This window comes from Pan paniscus, chromosome 5 (assembly GCF_029289425.2).
Source record: "Pan paniscus chromosome 5, NHGRI_mPanPan1-v2.0_pri, whole genome shotgun sequence".
Taxonomy (NCBI): Eukaryota; Metazoa; Chordata; class Mammalia; order Primates; family Hominidae; genus Pan; species Pan paniscus.
The window spans coordinates 47,777,595-47,795,706 of NC_073254.2; the positions used below are offsets into that span (position 1 = coordinate 47,777,595).

At 51.9% G+C, this 18,112-nt stretch overlaps 2 protein-coding genes across 7 annotated transcripts; both read right to left on the reverse strand.

Annotated features, from left to right (window-relative positions):
- Position 1: 1 nt before the first annotated feature.
- TAPBP (TAP binding protein) lies at positions 2-14,995 on the reverse strand. Of its 6 annotated transcripts, none has more exons than XR_010112268.1 (8): positions 14,311-14,839; positions 14,000-14,170; positions 13,523-13,783; positions 5,318-5,716; positions 4,626-4,967; positions 4,457-4,546; positions 3,730-4,318; positions 2-2,707 (listed from the first exon to the last, which is right to left on the reverse strand). XR_010112268.1 is itself a non-coding variant. In XM_024929040.4 (8 exons), exons 1-8 carry the CDS (start codon positions 14,345-14,347, stop codon positions 271-273), a joined length of 1,467 nt encoding a protein of 488 aa, XP_024784808.4. In that variant the 5' UTR covers positions 14,348-14,995; the 3' UTR covers positions 2-270. The 6 variants fall into 6 exon arrangements, 3 of the variants coding, with proteins under 3 accessions (XP_024784808.4, XP_003808626.3, XP_008958897.3); XM_024929040.4 differs by having other exon boundaries at positions 2-402; positions 4,284-4,318; positions 14,311-14,995; XM_003808578.6 differs by having other exon boundaries at positions 2-2,099; positions 4,284-4,318; positions 14,311-14,845.
- ZBTB22 (zinc finger and BTB domain containing 22) lies at positions 14,724-18,082 on the reverse strand. Its single transcript, XM_014345318.4, has 2 exons — positions 17,961-18,082; positions 14,724-17,294 (listed from the first exon to the last, which is right to left on the reverse strand). The coding sequence occupies exon 2, from the start codon at positions 17,223-17,225 to the stop codon at positions 15,318-15,320; it is 1,908 nt and encodes a 635-aa protein (XP_014200804.3). The 5' UTR covers positions 17,226-17,294; positions 17,961-18,082; the 3' UTR covers positions 14,724-15,317.
- Positions 18,083-18,112: the final 30 nt, after the last annotated feature.

Below are 18,112 nucleotides of genomic sequence, written 5' to 3' on the forward strand. Positions count from 1 at the left end.
GTTAGGAAGCACTGGAATACAGCTTTATTCCTACACGATTAGACCCGTTACCCCGTCGGTCTGGCCGACCGTCCTGACTCGGAGATCCCTGAGCTGCGCCGCCGCTTCCTTCGTCAACATCCAGCAGCTACTTGATGAGCGCCCTCCAGTGGGCCTTAGGTCCCTATGCCGGCGCGGGGTTACAGCAGTGGACAGACAGGCCGGTCCCTGTCCTCGAGGAGCCCATGATCCGCGGGGAGACAGGCATTTAACGACGACTCACACGATCACTTAAATACAACTGTGGTGAACCGCACAAGAGGGACGCGCGGCGGTCTGCGGGGAATGACGAGGCCCGCCGACCTCGTCTGCGACCCAGGGAGGGCAAGGGTGGACCAGGCAAACGGAACAGAGGACTGGGACCTGGAGGTGGGCGGGAGGCGTTTGGTTCACTGGAGGAAAGGAATAGCCCTGTGTGTGATGAGCATTGAGAGGAGGGCTGGCGAGCACCATCTAGGGCTGGAGAACTAGGCAGTGGCTCCAGCGCGGGGCGGTGGGGGGGACAAGTGAGCCAAGGCAAGAAGAATGGATTTGGCCCTAGAGTACGGGTTCTCCAAATGTAACCTCGGCCCTACAGATCGCTGAGACTATGTCAGGGGGTTTGTGAGATTTTATAACAAAATTAAGATGTTAGTACAATATCGTGTTTCGCCGCCGGGCGCGGTGGCTCACGCCTGTAATCCCAGCACTTTGGGAGGCCGAAGCGGGCAGATCACAAGGTCAGGAGATCGAGACCATCCTGGCTAACACGGTGAAACCCCGTCTCTACTAAAAACACAAAAAGTTAGCCGGGCGTGGTGGCGGGCCCCTGTAGTCCCAGCTACTCGGGAAGCTGAGGCAGGAGAATGGCGTGAACCCGGGAGGCGGAGCGTGCCGTGAGCCGAGATCGTGCCACTGCACTCCAGCCTGGGCAACAGAGCGAGACTCTGTCTCAAAAAAAAAGAAAAAAAGAAAGATATTATTTGCAGCTGGGCGCGGTGGCTCACGCCGGTAATCCCAATACTTTGGGAGGCCGAGGCGGGCGGATCACCAGGTTAGGAGATCGAGACCATCCTGGCTATCACGGTGAAACCCCGTCTCTACTAAAAAATACAAAATATTAGCCAGGCATGGTGGAGGACGCCTGTAGTCCCAGCTACTTGGGAGGCTGAGGCAGGAGAATGGCGTGAACCCGAGAGACGGAGCTTGCAGTGAGCCGAGATCGCGCCACTGCACTCCAGCCTGGGCGACAGAGCGAGACTCCGTCTCAAAAAAAAAAAAAAAGTTTTTTGCCTTCTTCATTCTATAAGTGTACAGTGGAGTTTTTCAGAAGCTACATGATATGTATTGACACCATGGTTCCCACAATGAATAGAATGTGTGCCTATGTATTCTCGTGTTTTAAATTTTTCTCACTTTTAAGTTCTAGTACCATAAATATTGATAGCTATAACCCACATACCCAAAAGCTTTTTGGGGTCCTTGATGATTTTTAAGAGGTCCTGAGAGAAAAAATTTTGAGAACCACTGTCCTAGAGCTCCAAGAAGGTGAATGCCATAAGATGTGTGTTTTTTAAAAAAGCATTTCTCGGGCCTGGTGTGGTGGCTAACGCCTGTAATCCCAGCACTTTGGGAGGCTGAGGCAGGCAGATCACCTGAGGTCAGGAATTCAAGACCAGCCTGGCCAACATGGTGAAACCCCGTCTCTACTAAAAATACAAAAATTCACTGGGTGTGGTGGCATGTGCCTGTAATCCCAGCTACTCCGGAGGCTGAAGCCACAGAATTGCTTGAACCCAGGAGGCGGAGGTTGCAGTAAGCCAAGATCATGCCACTGCACTGCAGCCTAGGCGAAAGAGTGAGACTCCGTCTCAAAAAAAAAAAGAAAAAAGAAAAAAAGAAAAATTCTCCCTTGTATAAGTGAAAGAAAAAAAAAAAAGCATTCCAGCCACTCAGTGGAGAGAGATTGGAGGGATTAGGAGCAGATGATAGGGTATTATTTTAGGGAGCTACTACAGAAGCTTGGGCCAGAGATGATGGTGGCTTCCACAGGATGGCAGTGAGTGCCCTCACTCTGCTTTCTGGAAGAGAGGAAGGTGGTGAGGAATTCAGGATATTAAAAGGCAGTTGAGGTGTACGTGGTCAGTCTAGAGACATATAAACTGTCATGGGCACAGATGATGGGAGAAGGATGAGGCTAATATTTTCTGCCCTCCAGACACTGTGCTGAGTGCTGTATCTCCCGCATCTTCTTAAGGAGATACACTGTCTTCCTTAATCCTCCTAAAAGTCCTCTCAGGCTCCGCTGTCCAATATGACAGCCACCACCCACATTAGGCTATTGAGCATTTGATATGTGGCTAGTCCGAATTGAGATGTGCTGACTATTTAAAATAAACACCTGTGTTTGAATATTTAAGGTGGGAAAAGGGCTGCAATTTCTTTTCTTTTTTTTTTTTTTTGAGACAGGGTCTCACTTTGTCACCCAGGCTGGAGTACAGTGGGACAACCTTAGCTCATTGCAGCCTCACCCTCCCAGATTCAAGCGATCCTTCTGCCACAGCTCCCCAAGTAGCTGGGACTATAGCTGTGTGCCACCATGCCCAGCTAATTTGTTTTGTTTTGTTTTGTTTTGTTTTTTGAGACAGAGCCTCACTCTGTTGCCCAGGCTGGAGTGCAGTGGTGCGATCTCGGCTCACTGCAACCTCCACCTCCCAGGTTCAAGCAATTCTCCTGCCTCAGCCTCCTGAGTAGCTGAGATTACAGGTGTGCACCACCATGCCCGGCTAATTTTTCTGTATTTTTAGTAGAGACGGGGTTTCACCATGTTGGCCAGGCTGGTCTTGAACTCCTGACCTCAGGTGATCCGCCCTCCTCAGCCTCCCAAAGTGCTAGGATTACAGGCGTGAACCAACGCACCTGGCCAAGACTGTAATTTCTTTTTCTTTTCTTTTTTTTTTTTTTTTTTTGTTGAGACGAAGTTTTCCTTTTGTCACCCAGGCTGGAGTGCAATGGTGTGATCTCAGCTCACTGCAACCTCTGCCTCCCAGGTTCAAGCGATTCTCCTGCCCCAGTCTCCCGAGTAGCTGGGATTACAGGTGCCCATCACATCTGGCTAATTTTTTGTATTTTTAGTAGAGACGGGGTTTCATCATGTTGGCCAAGCTGGTCTTGAACTCCTGACCTCAGGTGATCCTCCCGCCTCGGCCTCCCGAAGTGCAGGGATTACAGGCATGAGCCATCGCACCCGGCCTGTAATTTCTTATATTGTTTACATGTTGCAATAATATTTTGGATGTACAGGTTGAGCATCGCCGATCCAAAACTCTAAAATCTGAAATGTTCCAAAACCTGAAATTTTTTTAGTGCCAACATGATGCCACAAGTGGAAAATCCCACAGCTGCCCTCATGTGATGGGTCACATATATTATTAAAAATATTGTGGTCGGGTGCAGCGGTTCACACCTGTAATCCCAACGCTTTGGGAGGCCAAGGCAGCGGGCGGATCACCTGAGGTCGGGAGTTCGAGACCAGCCTGACCAACATGGTGAAACCCCGTCTCTACTAAAAATACAAAAATTAGCCAGGCATGGTGGTGGGCGCCTGTAATCCCAACTACTCGGGAGGCTAAGGCAGGAGAATCGCTTGAACCTGGGAGGTGGAGGTTGCAGTGAGCCGAGATCGCACCATTGCACCCCAGCGTGGGCGACAGAGACTCTGTCTCAAAAAAAAAGAGAAGGAAAAAAATCTTCAGGCCATGTGTATAAGGTGTATAGGAAACATAAATGATTTCTGTGTTTAGATTTGGGTCTGATCCCAAAGATATTAAATATATGCAAATATTCCAAAGTCTGAAAAAATCCAACATCCAAAAACACTTCTGACCCAAGCATTTCAGATAAGGGACCAGAATTATTAGATTAAATAAGGTATATTATTAAGTTAATTTTACCTGTTTCTGCTTATTTTTTTAATGTGACTACTAGAGTATTTAAATTTACATATGTGGCTTGCATTATCTTTCTATTGGACAGCACTGCCTAAGTAACTTTTTAAAATCCCTACACCCAAGGAAACATATAGATTAAGTAGCATGCTCAAAGAGTCCTACAGTTAGGATATAGTGCCAGGTTTTAACCCAGATCAGTGTGAATTCCAAGCCTAGGTTCTGCCTACCACACCAGCAGCCTCCCTCCATGGGTTTTGAGATAGGATGAGGAGATAAAGTGACAAGGGAAAGATACAGAGAGGTGGAGCACTGTACCTTCTTTGAATCCTTGCAGGTGGACAGGTAGACAGCTGTGGGGAAAGATTGAGAAGGGATGGGATGCTGGAGTGGTAGAGGTGGAGGGCAGAGGGATGGGTGTCAGGCTTTTGGGAGTAGGTGGGGAAAGTCCACCAACCTCAGGTCATGGTCAGGGTAGGGCTGACACTTACCAGCCCAGCCCAGTGCCTTGAAGAGCCCGAGCAGAAGAAAGGCAGACAGGAAAAGGCCTACGCTGTCCTCAAGGGAGGGCCCTGAAAGACCTGGCAGGCAGAAGGGGTGAGAGTGAGCTCCTGTCTTCCTGGGTGCTGGCTCAGATTCCGCAGAGCTCCCAGCTCTTACCTGCTACCTCCAGGGTGACCTCAGCGCTGCGCCCTGAGGCAGGCAGGCTGGGATGGTGAATTCGACAGGCATAGCGTGCCCCATGCTGCTCAGTGGTGACTGGGGGCGGCTGCAAGTGCCCAGAGAGGCTGACAGAGCCATCGGAATGGTGGCGCAGGGCCGAGAGCCACCTCTGCCCCTCGGCCTTCTGAGAGCGGCCCCCTGGGCCACCCCGGAGTTCCCACTCCACCTCCAGGCCCCCAGAAGGGTAGAAGTGGGACACAAGGCAGAGCAATTCCGGGGGTGCCTCCCCTGGGGCGGCCCGTGCAAGGGTTGCTGGCATCAGGGACACTTTGGGGGGTTCTGGGGAAAGAGGACGAAATGAGCATAGGGAAATCAGTCCATACTGTCCTCCCTAAGAGACCCTCAGTTTGCCTGCTGGCTTCCTCAGAACTAAAGAAGGTTGGGTTTCTTCTCCTGAAATAGGGAACCCACTGTCTCTCCATTGGTGTGTCACAGAAATACCCATGTCAAAGCCCCTCAAATTTCCAGGAACCTTCTAGCCTCCCATTACCCCTCTAACTCCCAGGAACCTCTTTCTATCTCTACTTACTTGCCCAGGCACCCTCTTATCCATCATCCCTCCCCCTATTACGGTCCCCACAATCCAGTGCCCACCCTCTACCCCTGGAGACCTCTGTCCCCCAACTCACTGTACACAGCAAGCTCCAGGGTGACCTGTCCTTGCAGGTATGGCAGGTGTATGGTGGCCAGATAGGTGCCCTCCTGAAAGGGTTGAACTCTAGGCAGCCAGAAGGTCCCATTTCCGGTCCATGGGCCCCATGGCTCATCATCATCCCAAGCAGCAAATGCCACGGCCCCTTCTTGGGCTGCTGGCATCTGGCCATTCAGCCCAGGAGTTGCAGCCAGGAGCAGATGTCCCTTACCCAGGTGCTGGCGTCGCCACTCTAGCCCAAAGGGAGGGGGACCCGGAGCCAGAGATGAGGCGGCCTCGGAGGTGGGGGGCATGTAGGCAAAGCTCAAGTCCAGCAGAGCATCTTGTCCCAGTCTCACTCGAGGGGCAGGGGTGTGGGTGAGGACAGTCAGTACCACTGAGGAAGACAGGGAGATGAGGGGTTGGGAGGGGCATGAGGGAGAGAAAGAAGGAGAAAAAAAATAGAGAAATGCAGTTATTGGGGAGGGCTAAACTGCAGTTTACCCACCCCTCAGAGGACACCTTTTCTGATACTCACCATTTCCTAGCCCTCCCTGCAAACTCCTTTTGCTCTGCGACTGGGTGGCACCTAGTGTGGCTGAGGGTGAGCAGAGAGGTCTAGGGGTGGTGAGTAGGGGCAATGAGGGGGTATGGCCTTTGAAGCCTACTCTGAACACATAGCACACTCTAGCTCGGGGGACTGCAGAATCCGAGGCCACTTCTGACACAACCTGAACCACTCTATCTCCAAGCACCACCCTTGAGGAACCAGGCCTTTCTTGATTACAGGCGAAGACAATGATTGAGCCATGACTGTCAGTCTTGTGGTGCTGTACAGAATATTTACTGACTCTAGAAGGTTCCAGCTCTAGCCTAGACCTGAGCACAGACCTCTATGCTCTACTGAAGCAGTACAGTGCAGTGGCTAAGTGCCTGGAGCCTGGCTGACTGGGTTCAAATCCCCTCTGCAGCTTATTTATATGGCCTTGGGCCACTTCCTTTTTCCATGGCTCAGCTTCCTAATCTCTAAAATTAAAAGTTGATGATAATAATAGTACCTACTTCATGAGGGTGTTGTGATGGTTAAATCATTAATACCTCTTGCTACTCAAGTCTATTCAGTTCCCAATTTTAGATAACAGAGACACCTACCCATGAAGGGTGCTTACAACACTGTCTGGAACACAGTAAGTCTACATGTGTTTGCTATAGTTACACCTAACTTAGCATACCCCAAGTCAACAGCATCTCTGCAACATTCCCCACCCTGCTCCAATGCCCATCTTCCCTGTCTTTGATGAATGATCACCAAGCCCGCCAGACACTAAAAGCAAACCCTTGGAGTTACTCAGACTCATTTATTCATTCAGCAACTATTGAGCACTGAAGATGTTCAAGGTATCCTGGTAGAAGACAGAATGGTGAACAAGACAAGCAGTCCCTGCCCTCAAATTGCCTATAGTCCAATGACAGACAAACAAATTCTCAAAAATAATGTGCTATGTGCTATCCCCACCAGGACCTAACAGATCTCACATCTGTTTCCAATTTAGGTTCTCATCAATGTACGTTTAGACAATTATAACAGCCCTCCTGTCTGGTCTCCCTATTCTCAGTCTCTCCTTCAACTCCTTCTTCACACTGTAGCCAAACAAGGTGACTACAAGTCTGATCCCATCACCTACCTGTTTAAAAATCCCAAATATGGGCCAGACGCAGTGGTTCATGCCTATAATCCCAGCACTTTGGGAGGCCGAGGCGGGTGGATCACCTGAGTTCGGGAGTTTGAAACCAGCCTGACCAACATGGTGAAACCCTGTCTCTACTAAAAATATAAAATTAGCCTGGTGTGGTGGCACATGCCTGTAATCCCAGCTACTCGGGAGGCCGAGGCAGTAGAATTGCTTGAACCCGGGAAGCAGAGGTTGCAGTGGGCCGAGATTGTGCCATTGCACTCCAGCCTGGGCAATAAGAGGGAAACCCCGTTTCAAAAAAAAAAAAATCCCAAATATGGCCAGGCGTGGTGGCTCACACCTGTAATCCCAACACTTTGGTAGGCTGAGGCAGGTGGATTACCTGAGGTCAGGAGTTCAAGACCAGCCTGGCCAACATGGCAAAACCCTGTCTCTACTAAAAATACAAAAATTAGCCAGGTGTGGGGGCAGGCACCTGTAGTCCTAGCTACTTGGGAGGCTGAGGCAGAAGAATCACTTGAACCTGGGAGGTAGAGGTTGCCGTAAGCCGAAATCATGCCACTACACTCCAGCCTGGGCAACAGAGTGAGACTCCGTCTCAAAACTAAATAAATAAATAAAATAAAAATCCCAAATACCTAGGAAGTCAGCTGATAAAGGCATAGGCTGAAGCTATATGGCCTGGGTTCAATTTCTAGCCCTGCTTCTTTTTTTTTTTTTTTTTTGAGATAGAGTTTTGCTCATCACCTAGGCCAGAGTATAGTGGTGTGATCTTGGCTCACTGCAACCTCTGCCTCCCAGGTTCAAGTGAGTCTCCTGCCTCAGCCTCCTAAGTAGCTGGGATTACAGGCGTCCACAACCGTGCCCAGCTAATTTTTGTATTTTTGGTAGAGATGGGGTTTCACCATGTTGGCCAGGCTGGTCTTGAACTCCCGACCTCAGGTGATCCGCCTGCTTTGGTCTCCCAAAGTGCTGGGATTACAGGCATGAGCCACCATGCCTGGCCTCTAGCTCTGCTTCTTACACACTGTGTGTCCTTAGGCAAATTATTTAACTGGTTTGTGTCCCATATTTATCCGTATGCAATATAGGGATAATATTAAAACCTACAACCTATGGTTGTTGAGAGGAATAAGTGAGATTATGCATATAAAGTGCTTAGAACAGGGCCTGGCATATAGAAAATACTTGATAAATGTTAGCTGTTACTATTTTCATTACCTTCATCACTGTCATGGACTTGCTGGTTAACTTGGAAAAATCATTTAACCTGTATTTTCCTCACTAGTCCAAAGATCTGACCTTTGCCTATCTTTTAAAAGAATCAAGTAAAATAACAGGCTTTTTCCGGGCATGGTGGCTAACACATGTAATCCCAGCACTTTGGGAGGCTGAGGCGGGTGGATTACCTGAGGTCAGGAGTTCGAGAGCAGCCTGGCCAACATGGTGAAACCCCATCTCTACTAAAAATACAAAAAAAAAAAATTAGCAGGGCGTGGTTGTGGGTGCCTGTGATCCCATCAACTTGGGAGGCTGAGGCAGGAGAATTGCTTGAACCCAGGAGGCAGAGGTTGCAGTGAGCCAAGATCACCCCATTGCACTCCAGCATGGGTGACAAGAGTGAAACTCCGTCTCAAAAAATAAATATGTACATAATAAAAACAGGCTTTTTAGAATAACACGCCCTCCAAAAGAACTTCTGATGGTTCGCTCTCACCTACAGAACAAAGCCCAGCTTTCAAGGTATTTGAACATTCAGCCCCTAACCCACCCTTCCAGGCTTCTCCTGCACCCTACAAACCAGCCACATAGAACCCCTTTCTTGTGCCTAGTAGAAGTGGTCATCATTGGTCATCTCTTTGCTTTGGTCATGAGGTCGCTTCAGTTTACATTGTCTTTCCCATTTTCTCCCAAACATCTATCAAGCTTGTCCAACCTCCAGCCCAGGGACCACATGCAGCCAAGGACGGCTTAGAATACAGCCCGACACAAATTCATAAACTTTCTTAAAACATTATGAGATTTTTTCACATTTTCTTTTTTAGCTTATCAGCCATCGTTAGTGTTCGTATATTTTATGCATGGCCCAAGACAATTCTTCTCCCAGTGTGGCTCAGGGAAGCCAAAAGATTGGAGACCCCTGATCTAAATACTCCATGTACATTAAGGTCACTTTCACTGCTGTTTCTTCCCAGAAATGTCTAGGTCCTTCAGGTAGAAGTAATCTTTTTCTTCTTGTAATTATTTTTATGTTCTTTTTAATCCTAGCTTCTGAGGCCTATAAGGTTAAACTGTTCTCATCTTCATGGAATTGTTCAGTAGAGTAAAAACAGTATGCAATTTCACTTAGTTTGTCAAAATCCAGAAACATACTTTTGAATTGTTAAAAAAAAAAAAAAAAAGATCCACAGGCTGGGCACAGTGGCTCACGCCTGTAATCCCAGCACTTTGGGAGGCCGAGGCCAGTGGATCACCTGAGGTTGGGAGTTTGAGACCAGACTGGAGAAACCCCGTCTCTACTAAAAATACAGAATTATCCGGGCATGGTGGCACACGCCTGTAATCGCAGCTGCTTGGGAAGCTGAGGCAGGAGAATCTCTTGAACCTGGGAGGCGGAGGTTGTGGTGAGCCGAGATCATGCCATTGCACTCCAGACTGCGCAACAAGAGCAAAACTCGATCTCAAAAAAAAAAAAATCCATAGAATTAATAAACAAAACCTGGCTGGGCAGGGTGGCTCAGACTTGTAATCCCAGTACCTTGGGAGGCTGAGGTGGAAGGATCACTTGAACCCAGCAGTTTGAGACCAGCCTGGGCAACATAGCAAGACCCCATCTCTATTTAAAAGAAAAAATTAAAAAAAAATAATAAACAAGACCTAAAGGTTTTACAGTTTAACTCTTTTTTTTTTTTTTTTTTTTTTTTTTTTGGAGACAGGGTCTCACTCTGTCACCCATCAAAGGTGCAATCCTCCCAACACAGCCTCCCGAGTAGCTGGGACCATAGGTACATGCCACAACACCCAACCTTTTTTTTTTTTTTTTTTTTTTTTGAGAAAGTTTCACGCTTGTTGCCCAGGCTGGAGTGCAGTGGCATGATCTTGGCTCACTGCAACCTCCGCCTCCCAGGTTCAAGCAATTCTCTTGCCTCAGCCTTCCGAGTAGCTGGGATTACAGGCATGCACCACCATGCCTGGCTAATTTTGTATTTTTAGTACAGACGGGGTTTCTCCATGTTGGTCAGGCTGGTCTTGAACTTTCGACCTCAGGTGATCTGCCCACCTTGGCCTCCCAAAGTGCTGGGATTACAGGCATGAGCCACTGCACCCAGCATTTTTTTAATTTTTAGTAGAGACAAGGTCTGGTTATGTTGCCCAGGCTGGTCTTGAACTCCTGAGTGCAAATGATCCTCCCACCTAGACCTCCCAAAGTGCTGGAAGTACAGGCGTGAGTCACCTCACCTGACTCCATAATATTTTAAAAGAATGGTGAGAATTAAACACTATACACACAAAGTATATTAAGAAAGTATAGGCCTGGCGTGGTGGCTCATGCCTCTAATCCCAGCAATTTGGGAGGCTGAGGTGGGTGGATCACCGGAGGTCAGGAGTTCAAGACCAGCCTGGCTAACATGCCCAAACCCTGTCTCCACTAAAAATACAAAAATTAGCTGGGCGTGGTGGTGGGCGCCTGTAGTCTCAGCTACTCGGGAGGCTGAGACAGGAGAATTACTTGAACTCAGGAGGCAGAAGTTGAAATGAGCAGAGATCACACCATTGCACTCCAGCCTGGGCAACAGGGTGAGACTCTGTCTCAAAAAAAAAAAAAAAAAAAAGTATATTTGGGGCCAGTCAGCTCACACGTGTAATCCCAGCAGTTTCGGAGGCCAAGGTGGGCAGATCGATTGAGCCCAGGAGTCCAAGACCAGCCTGGGCAACCTGACAAAAACCCATCTCCACAAAAAAAATACAAAAATTAGCTGGGCATGGTGGCACATGCCTGTGGTCTCAGCTACTCAGGAGACTGAGGCACGAGGATCACTTGAGCCACGGAGGTGGAGGTTGCAGTGAGCTGAGATCATGCCACTGCTCTCCAGCCTGCACTGCACTCCAGCCTGGGCGACAGAGGGAGACCCTGTCTCAAATAAATAAATAAGCATATTTGTCAATAAACATTTAAAAATATTTGATAAGACAAGTATAAATATATATTAGCAAAATCATGAATGATCTTGGACCCTGGAGAGATTTCATTTCTAATTTTACATCAGTACAACAGCTTTCATTTTCTTAAATCCCTAATCAAGCAGAAATGCTTGAAAAGAAAGAGCACAGCAGGCCGGGTGTGGTGGCTCATGCCTGTAATCCCAGCACTTTGGAAGGCCAAGGTGGGTGGATCACCTTAGGTCAGGAGTTCAAGACCATCCTGGCCAACATGGTGAAACCTGTCTCCAATAAAAATACAAAAATTAGGTGGGCGTGGTGGCACGAGCCTGTAATCCCAGCTACTGGGGAGGCTAAGGCACAAGAATTGCTTGAACATGGGAGACGGAGGTTGCAGTGAGCCAAGATCATGCCACTGCAACTGCACTCTAGCCTGGGCAATAAGAGGGAGACTCCGTCTCAAAAATAAATAAATAAATAAATAGCAGGCAGGCGCAGTGGCTCACGCTTGTAATCCCAGCACTTCGGGAGGCGAGGCGGGAGGATCACCTGAAGTTGGGAGTTCGAGACCAGCCTTACCAACATGGAGAAACCTCATCTCTACTAAAAATACAAAATTAGCTGGGTGTGGTGGCAGGCACCTGTAATCCCAGCTACTCGGGAGGCTGAGGCAGGAGAATTGCTTGAACCAGGGAGGCGGAGGTTCCGGTGACCGTGAGATCACGCCATTGCACTCCAGCCTGGGCAACAAGAGCAAAACTCTGTCTCAAAAATAAATAAATAAATAAAATAAAAATAAATAAATAGCACAGCACCTTGCTTTGACCCTAGTTGTTTGTGAAATACAGACAATCTTACCACCCGGGCACTTCCAGGGCTCCCTCTCTGCACGTCCTTCACTTTCTACTTTACATTATGATTATCCGTGGCAAATCCGCCCAGAACCTCCTGGAGAGCAGAGTCTACATCAGATCATCTTTGTGACCCTTAAGGGCACCCAGGGCCACCCCAGAGATTCTGATTTAATCGGCCAAGCTAAGCATGGGATTGAATCAGGTTTCAGTATATTTTAGAAACCTCCAACAGTGTGGACTGAGAACTGCTGAGTCCTAACTCATTCTTGGTGCTAATAAGTATTTATTGAATCAATGGATAAATTAACACAGTGCCATCTCTTGATAGTCACAACAAGAAAAGCAGCTGGGAAATAGTATCCACATTTTACAGTCGGAAAAACAAACTCAGAAAGCAAAGACCATTCTCATCATCACCTCGGTGGAGCCAGTAGCCCTAGGAAATATTCCACCCCACCAGAGAGAGCTACTGTCTACACAAGAGCAGTGTTCCTCAGCTTCTGCCAGGGTGGGGGCTTGAGACTAAGAATGGAGGTATAGGCAGAGGTGAGGGTTTCAGCGTGGGTTTCAAGTCTGTCTCCCTGGTTCTGTGGGTAATTCTCAGGAGGGTGGAGGGAAGGGAAGGTGCAGGGCTTGGTTGGGGTTGGCCTGTCCATCGGGCTGTGTCGCTGACATAAAATCCAGATAGAAAAGCTAAGAACTCTACCGGTATTCTACCCCCGGAATACCCCGCCTCCGCTGCCAGGAGGGAGAGCTCCCAGATATCCAGGTCAGACTCTCCTCATTCTTGAATTATCTGCACAGTCCCTCCCACGTCCCAGCCTAGCAAAGCTTCTGACCCCTGGGCCTCAAACTGCAATGCACCTTTCAGTGCAATAGGAGCTATCCAATCTCCAGCCGCGTCCATCCGCCCACTCGAGCCCACCTGTTTGCGGACCACAGAGCGGCAGCACATCCCTACACGCGGCTGTCAGGCAAGGTCAACGCGCTAGAGTGCAAGAGCCTTTGCTTTGCGGATTGCCGCAGCGCCGGGTGTGGGCGCAGGTGGGGATAGAGTGCTGGGTTTTGAAAGAGTGACCCGCAAAGCTGAGGGTGCAGAGCAAGATACAGATCTGGGAAGAGCAGAGAAAAAACGCTCCTGCTTCTGAACCCCTCCCACCTCGCATCACCTGACAAGTCTCTCAAGGTCTGGTGTCGGGAAACCCCACCTCTTCAAAGCCCCGCCCTTCGAAACACCAGAAAGTAACCCCCCTGCCCGCCCCTGCTTTCCCCCTACCCCCTGCCAAGCTGCAGTTTTTTTTTTTTTTTAACTGGGTGAGGGCTAGAAGGAGCGGTAGAGATTGATTCATTCTAGCCAAACCACCTCTCTTAACAAAAAAAGGAAACTGAACCCCGATTGGCGAAATGTCTTGCTCAAGTCCATAAAGCGAGACCACCGGCTGATCTGGACCCTTAGAATCTACCCACCCTTCTCCACCTCCCCTCCCCAGCTACCTGTTGCCATGGTGATGAGAACAGGCTCCTGCTGAGGTTCTGGCTGTGGTCGCAAGAGGCTGGAGAGGCTGAGGACTGGGCTGGATATGCTGACCATCAGCCAAGCCCCATCCAGGGCCCGCGGGCAGTTCTGCGCCGGGGTCAGGCCGCTGGCCCATTTCGCAGAGGCGGGGAGAGGCACGAAGCGGCTCATCTCGCAGTGTGGTGCGGGGGCGCCCCGGGGATACCGCCTGAAGGCAGCCTGGAGGGCGCCCGCGGGGTCTGAGTGTAGAGAAGGAAGTTGCAGCTGTAGAGTCACCGCCGGGAAAGGGGCTGGAAGGGCAGCGTTCGGGGAACTTCAAATGCACAGACTACCCCGTAGTGAGACTCACTTTACAGAGGGGAAGCTGAGGCCCGAGGTCACTGCCGGATCTAAAGAGGAGGGGGTTTCGGTGGAGGCGACAGAGGTAGGGGGGCGGCGAGTCCCTAGAGACTCACCGTGTACACTGAGGTAGAGCTCAGGGTCGAGGTCCGGCCGGGGCGGCGGTTCCCCCGGTCCCTGGCGCAACAGCAGTGCACCGGGTCTCTTGGCCAGGCCCTTTCCGCTCGCATCCTCCACGAACCAACACTCGATCACCGCGGGTCCTGCCGAGACGGCGGTCGCCAGGCCTGGCGTATAGGGACGCGAGTGAGGAGCGGTTTGTATGTCTGGTGACCTGCCCCACTCCCACCCTGGCATCGGCTCCAGTGGGGCCACCTCCCTCCGCTTCCCTCTAGTTCTTGGGCGATGAGTCGCGGGGTTCGCTCACCCAAAGCCACAGCGAGGAGCAGAGACAGGGACTTCATGGCGCTGCGACCTCCTCAGCCATGAAGCCTCCTCTTCCTCCTTTCACTTTCACTTTCCTCCAAAGGGCGGCATGAGGGGCGGTGGAAATCCCCGCTCTGGTTAGGTGAAGGTGCCTGGGGAACCGGTGTTTCCCCACTGGCCAGGCAGGGACCCGGGTAGATCCTCTCCAGTTCTCACCAGGACACCCCAGCCTTACCGCGCCCTCCTGGACTACCCAGCAGCCCCGAGTTCGAGCCCTCCCCAAGCCCAGGCCCTCCCCCGCCCCCCAACTCCTGTGTGTGCTCTCCAGCATCCACTTGCCCGAAAACCATTACTCCGGCTTCCCCCTATCTGTGCCGCGTCTCCAGCAAACACACGGGTTGTCGGGAAGCCAAGTAAATGACCAATAAATATTTTAATCACTGTTAAAAAAAATAAAAACCTTGTACTCCTACGACTTACTCCCTCCTTGTCTCCACCCACTCCTCCATGAGAACCGAGTTGGGAATTTCCACGGGAAGTCGGGGGTGGCGGGGAGAGACAGGGTAGAAATAATGGGCGCATCCTTGAGAGGGGGTAGGTTCTAGGACAAGGGTGGGGCTCAAAGGCCTTGTCTCCACGACAACACAAACACAGACTTCAGGCACAGACTACAACCACCTGACCCCTGACCCTGTGACAGCAGGATGTTCAACACGCCCCCTCTCCCTCCCTCCATGTGCAATCTACTCTGTGGAGCAGGGGCTTCAGTGTACCCATCAGAGGGAAAGGAAGGGTTTAGTTCTGGAAATACCTTGGGGGGGAGGGGTTGAGTAGTAGAATGGGAGGGCGATGGTGAAACTGTGGTTCCCCTTCCAGAATATATACAAGTCCACAGAGATAAAGGAAGACAGTAAGTGTGGTGGGAGATCACCCGGGGGCCACAGCGCCCTTGCATCGTGCTCCTTATTCCCTTTCCCGAAAGCTACCCCACCCCAGTAGCCTGCCCCTTCAGTTTGCTCCTCCACCTCCACCGAAGCCCATCTCCACCTTGTGGACGCTGGGTGGGGACCAGACACGTCTGCTGGACGGGGGCGTGGCCGCACTCGCTTCGTCGCCGCTGCCCCCGCCCACTCCGGGAGACTCTCTCTTGGACGGCAAGGATGGCCCCGTGGGCGTCCCAGGCCCAGGTACGGCCCCGACCCCGCCCAGGCGGTGCCGGCGCTCACAGTGTCCTCGGTGGCGCATGAAGCTGTCTCGCCACATGAACTTCTTGGCGCAGACTCCGCACTCGTAGGGCTTGAGACCTGTGTGCGTCTTCATGTGCTCAGTCAGATGGTGCTTCATCTTGAACTTTTTGTTGCACACGGGGCAGTCAAACGGCCGCAGATTGAGGTGCATGTTCACGTGCCGGTCTCGCATGCTCTTGTGGGAGAAGGCCTTCCCACAATGGCACAGAAAGATCTTATTCCCGTCCCCACTGCCAGTCCCTCCAGGGACCCCACCAACGCTACCCGGCACACCCAGGCTCCCCACCGACGTGCCCCCCACGGTCACTGCCCCGTGTTCTGCTTGGTTCCCTGGTGGTTGGCCAGGAGCCTGTGAGGATGAGGATGAAGACGACGACGACGGGAAGACCAGGATCTGGTTGCCCTGCATGTCCAAGGGAAGGAGTGGTCGAGGAGGGTGGGAGGGGGCATAGGAAGAGGGAGTTGGCCCCCCTGAGTCATCAAGACCTGCCACAGGACCCCCACCCTCATATGGGCCAAAGTCATTGGAGGACTCACAGAAGTTGACCTGCTCCTCCCCCTTGTCTGGGGGCTCACTCAGGGTACGGACATCACTTATGCTGAGGGTAGCCTCAGGCCCTCCCCCCACTGGAACCCTGGAGCTACCCCCTAGTTCTTCATCTTCATCATCCTCACAGGTCAACACCAGATCTTCCTCCTCCTCTTCCTCCTCCAGATCTGGGTCTTGGGGAACCAGGGGTGCTGGCGCTGGGCAATTACCACCTCGCTTCACGTATACCCAGTGTTTCTGTGGCATGATGCTAGGGGGTGTGTAGGTGGGTCTCCGGAGCCCAGCCCCAGGAACCACTGCCCCCCTCCCATCCCCACCATCATCGCACAGCTCATCTGCCTCCAGCAGCAGCTTTCCAGATGTGGCCCCTCCACTGCCAACGACAGGGGCTGGGAATACAGGGCCACCTCCTCGACGCTCCCCACTGCCCACTGCAGAAGCTGCAAATGCCTCTTGGGAGGAAGATGAGAAATCAGTGGACTCCCTGGGGCTGAAGTAGTTGCTGCTGCTGGGAGATTGATTCTCACTGGCCCGGCTGGAGGCATGGGAGCGCGCAGAGCCCATGGTAGCAGGGGCCACAGTGCCCCCACTCCCGGATGGCACCCCAGCACCAGGGACAGTGACAGAGGTGGCTGCAGCAGTAGTGATGGTGGTGGTAGCTGAGGCCCGGCCTTCTCGGAGTAGTTCAGTGCACTTGTCCACAATGTGCCACATTTGGAGCACAGACCCCACTGTAAGGAAGTTGACAATGTCAGCAGCAGCCATGCTGAGGCGGCCAGTGTAAGCGGAGGCTAGGACAGTCTCAAAGGCGCCTGGGTCCATGACACTGGGCAGCGAGATGGAGGTCATGCCTTTGAGTAGGACCTGATCATGGAAGTAAGGGGAGGAGGCAGCCAGGACAGCCCGATGAGCCCGGAACTCCCGGCCCTGCACTCTGATAGATACATCGCAGAGCTGGCCCTGCAGACGCTGCTGATTGAGGGACTCCAAGAGGGCACTAGTCACCTCAGGGAAGGACACATGTACCACTGCAGCTGCTGGCAGGGGTAGTGGGGGCGGAGCCAGCGACAGCGGCAGGGGAAGTGCTGCCCCACTGGGAGACAGAGGAGATGGCTCCATGTTGTGGAGGGAGGGGATACCCCCCCAGCCACAGGAACAAAGAAAGGAGGAGGGCGGCCGGGGGGGTCTCTGGGAAGAAAAAGAGAAAAGAATAATGATAACATCTCATAACGACACAGCCCGTTACAACTCAAAAATATGTTCACACTCATTATCTGTGTAACTCCCCACAACAGTGAGGTAGGTATTCCTCTCAACCCCATTTGACAGATGAGGAAACTAAAGCTCAGAAAGATTAAGAGATTATCCAAGGTCACACAGCAAGTGGCAGGGCCAGCAAACACAGGTATCTGACAAATCCTGTGCCCTTTCCTTGGAGGTTAGAGAAATAAGGTGCTCTTAGGGGCTGGAGTGGCTTCCTTCGGAATTATACCCTATTTCCGACTTACCTGAGAGCCTGACATTCCAAAATCTACCTTTTTGGTGTTTTGCACCCACTTTTTGGGAGGGGGCAGGGCAGCTCCGCTACTGAAAACCAACGCTTGCTCCATCTCCCCTCAGGCTATGCCCCCCAAGCTCTCTCGCCGACCACGCCCCCTTTCGCCCCAGCTTCTCTAGCCCCGCCCCTTTCCAGGCCCACCCCCCGTGCCCCGCCCACTATCGGGCCTTTCGACCCCGCCCCTTGACTACCTCCGCCCACAACGGACCCCGCCCCCCCCCGCTCCGCCCCAAGCGCCACCTCGGCCTCTTCTCCCACCCGGAAGGCGCCCCCCAACCTCGCGCGTCCCCGCTTACCGGGCCGCGAGCCCCCGGGCCCCCCCCGCCCCTCACTCGGCGGCCAGAGCAGCAACCTGGGCCCCTCCCGCCGCCATCTTGCGCCGACTCCCTCCGCCCTCCGCCTCCGCTCCGCCTCCCGCCCCTCCGCCTTTAAAGGCACAGCCGGGCAC

What these genes read in the sequence shown, in the direction of transcription:
- TAPBP (XM_008960649.5), bottom strand. Translation starts at nt 14,347, where the DNA reads ATGAAGTCCCTGTCTCTGCTCCTCGCTGTGGCTTTGG. An exon ending in GCTCCTCGCTGTGGCTTTGG is followed by an intron (nt 14,171 to 14,310) that starts GTGAGCGAACCC and finishes CCTATACGCCAG; the next exon opens with GCCTGGCGACCGCCGTCTCG. An exon ending in TCTCATCACCATGGCAACAG is followed by an intron (nt 5,717 to 13,522) that starts GTAGCTGGGGAG and finishes TGTCTTCCTCAG; the next exon opens with TGGTACTGACTGTCCTCACC.
- ZBTB22 (XM_014345318.4), bottom strand. Translation starts at nt 17,225, where the DNA reads ATGGAGCCATCTCCTCTGTCTCCCAGTGGGGCAGCACTTCCCCTGCCG.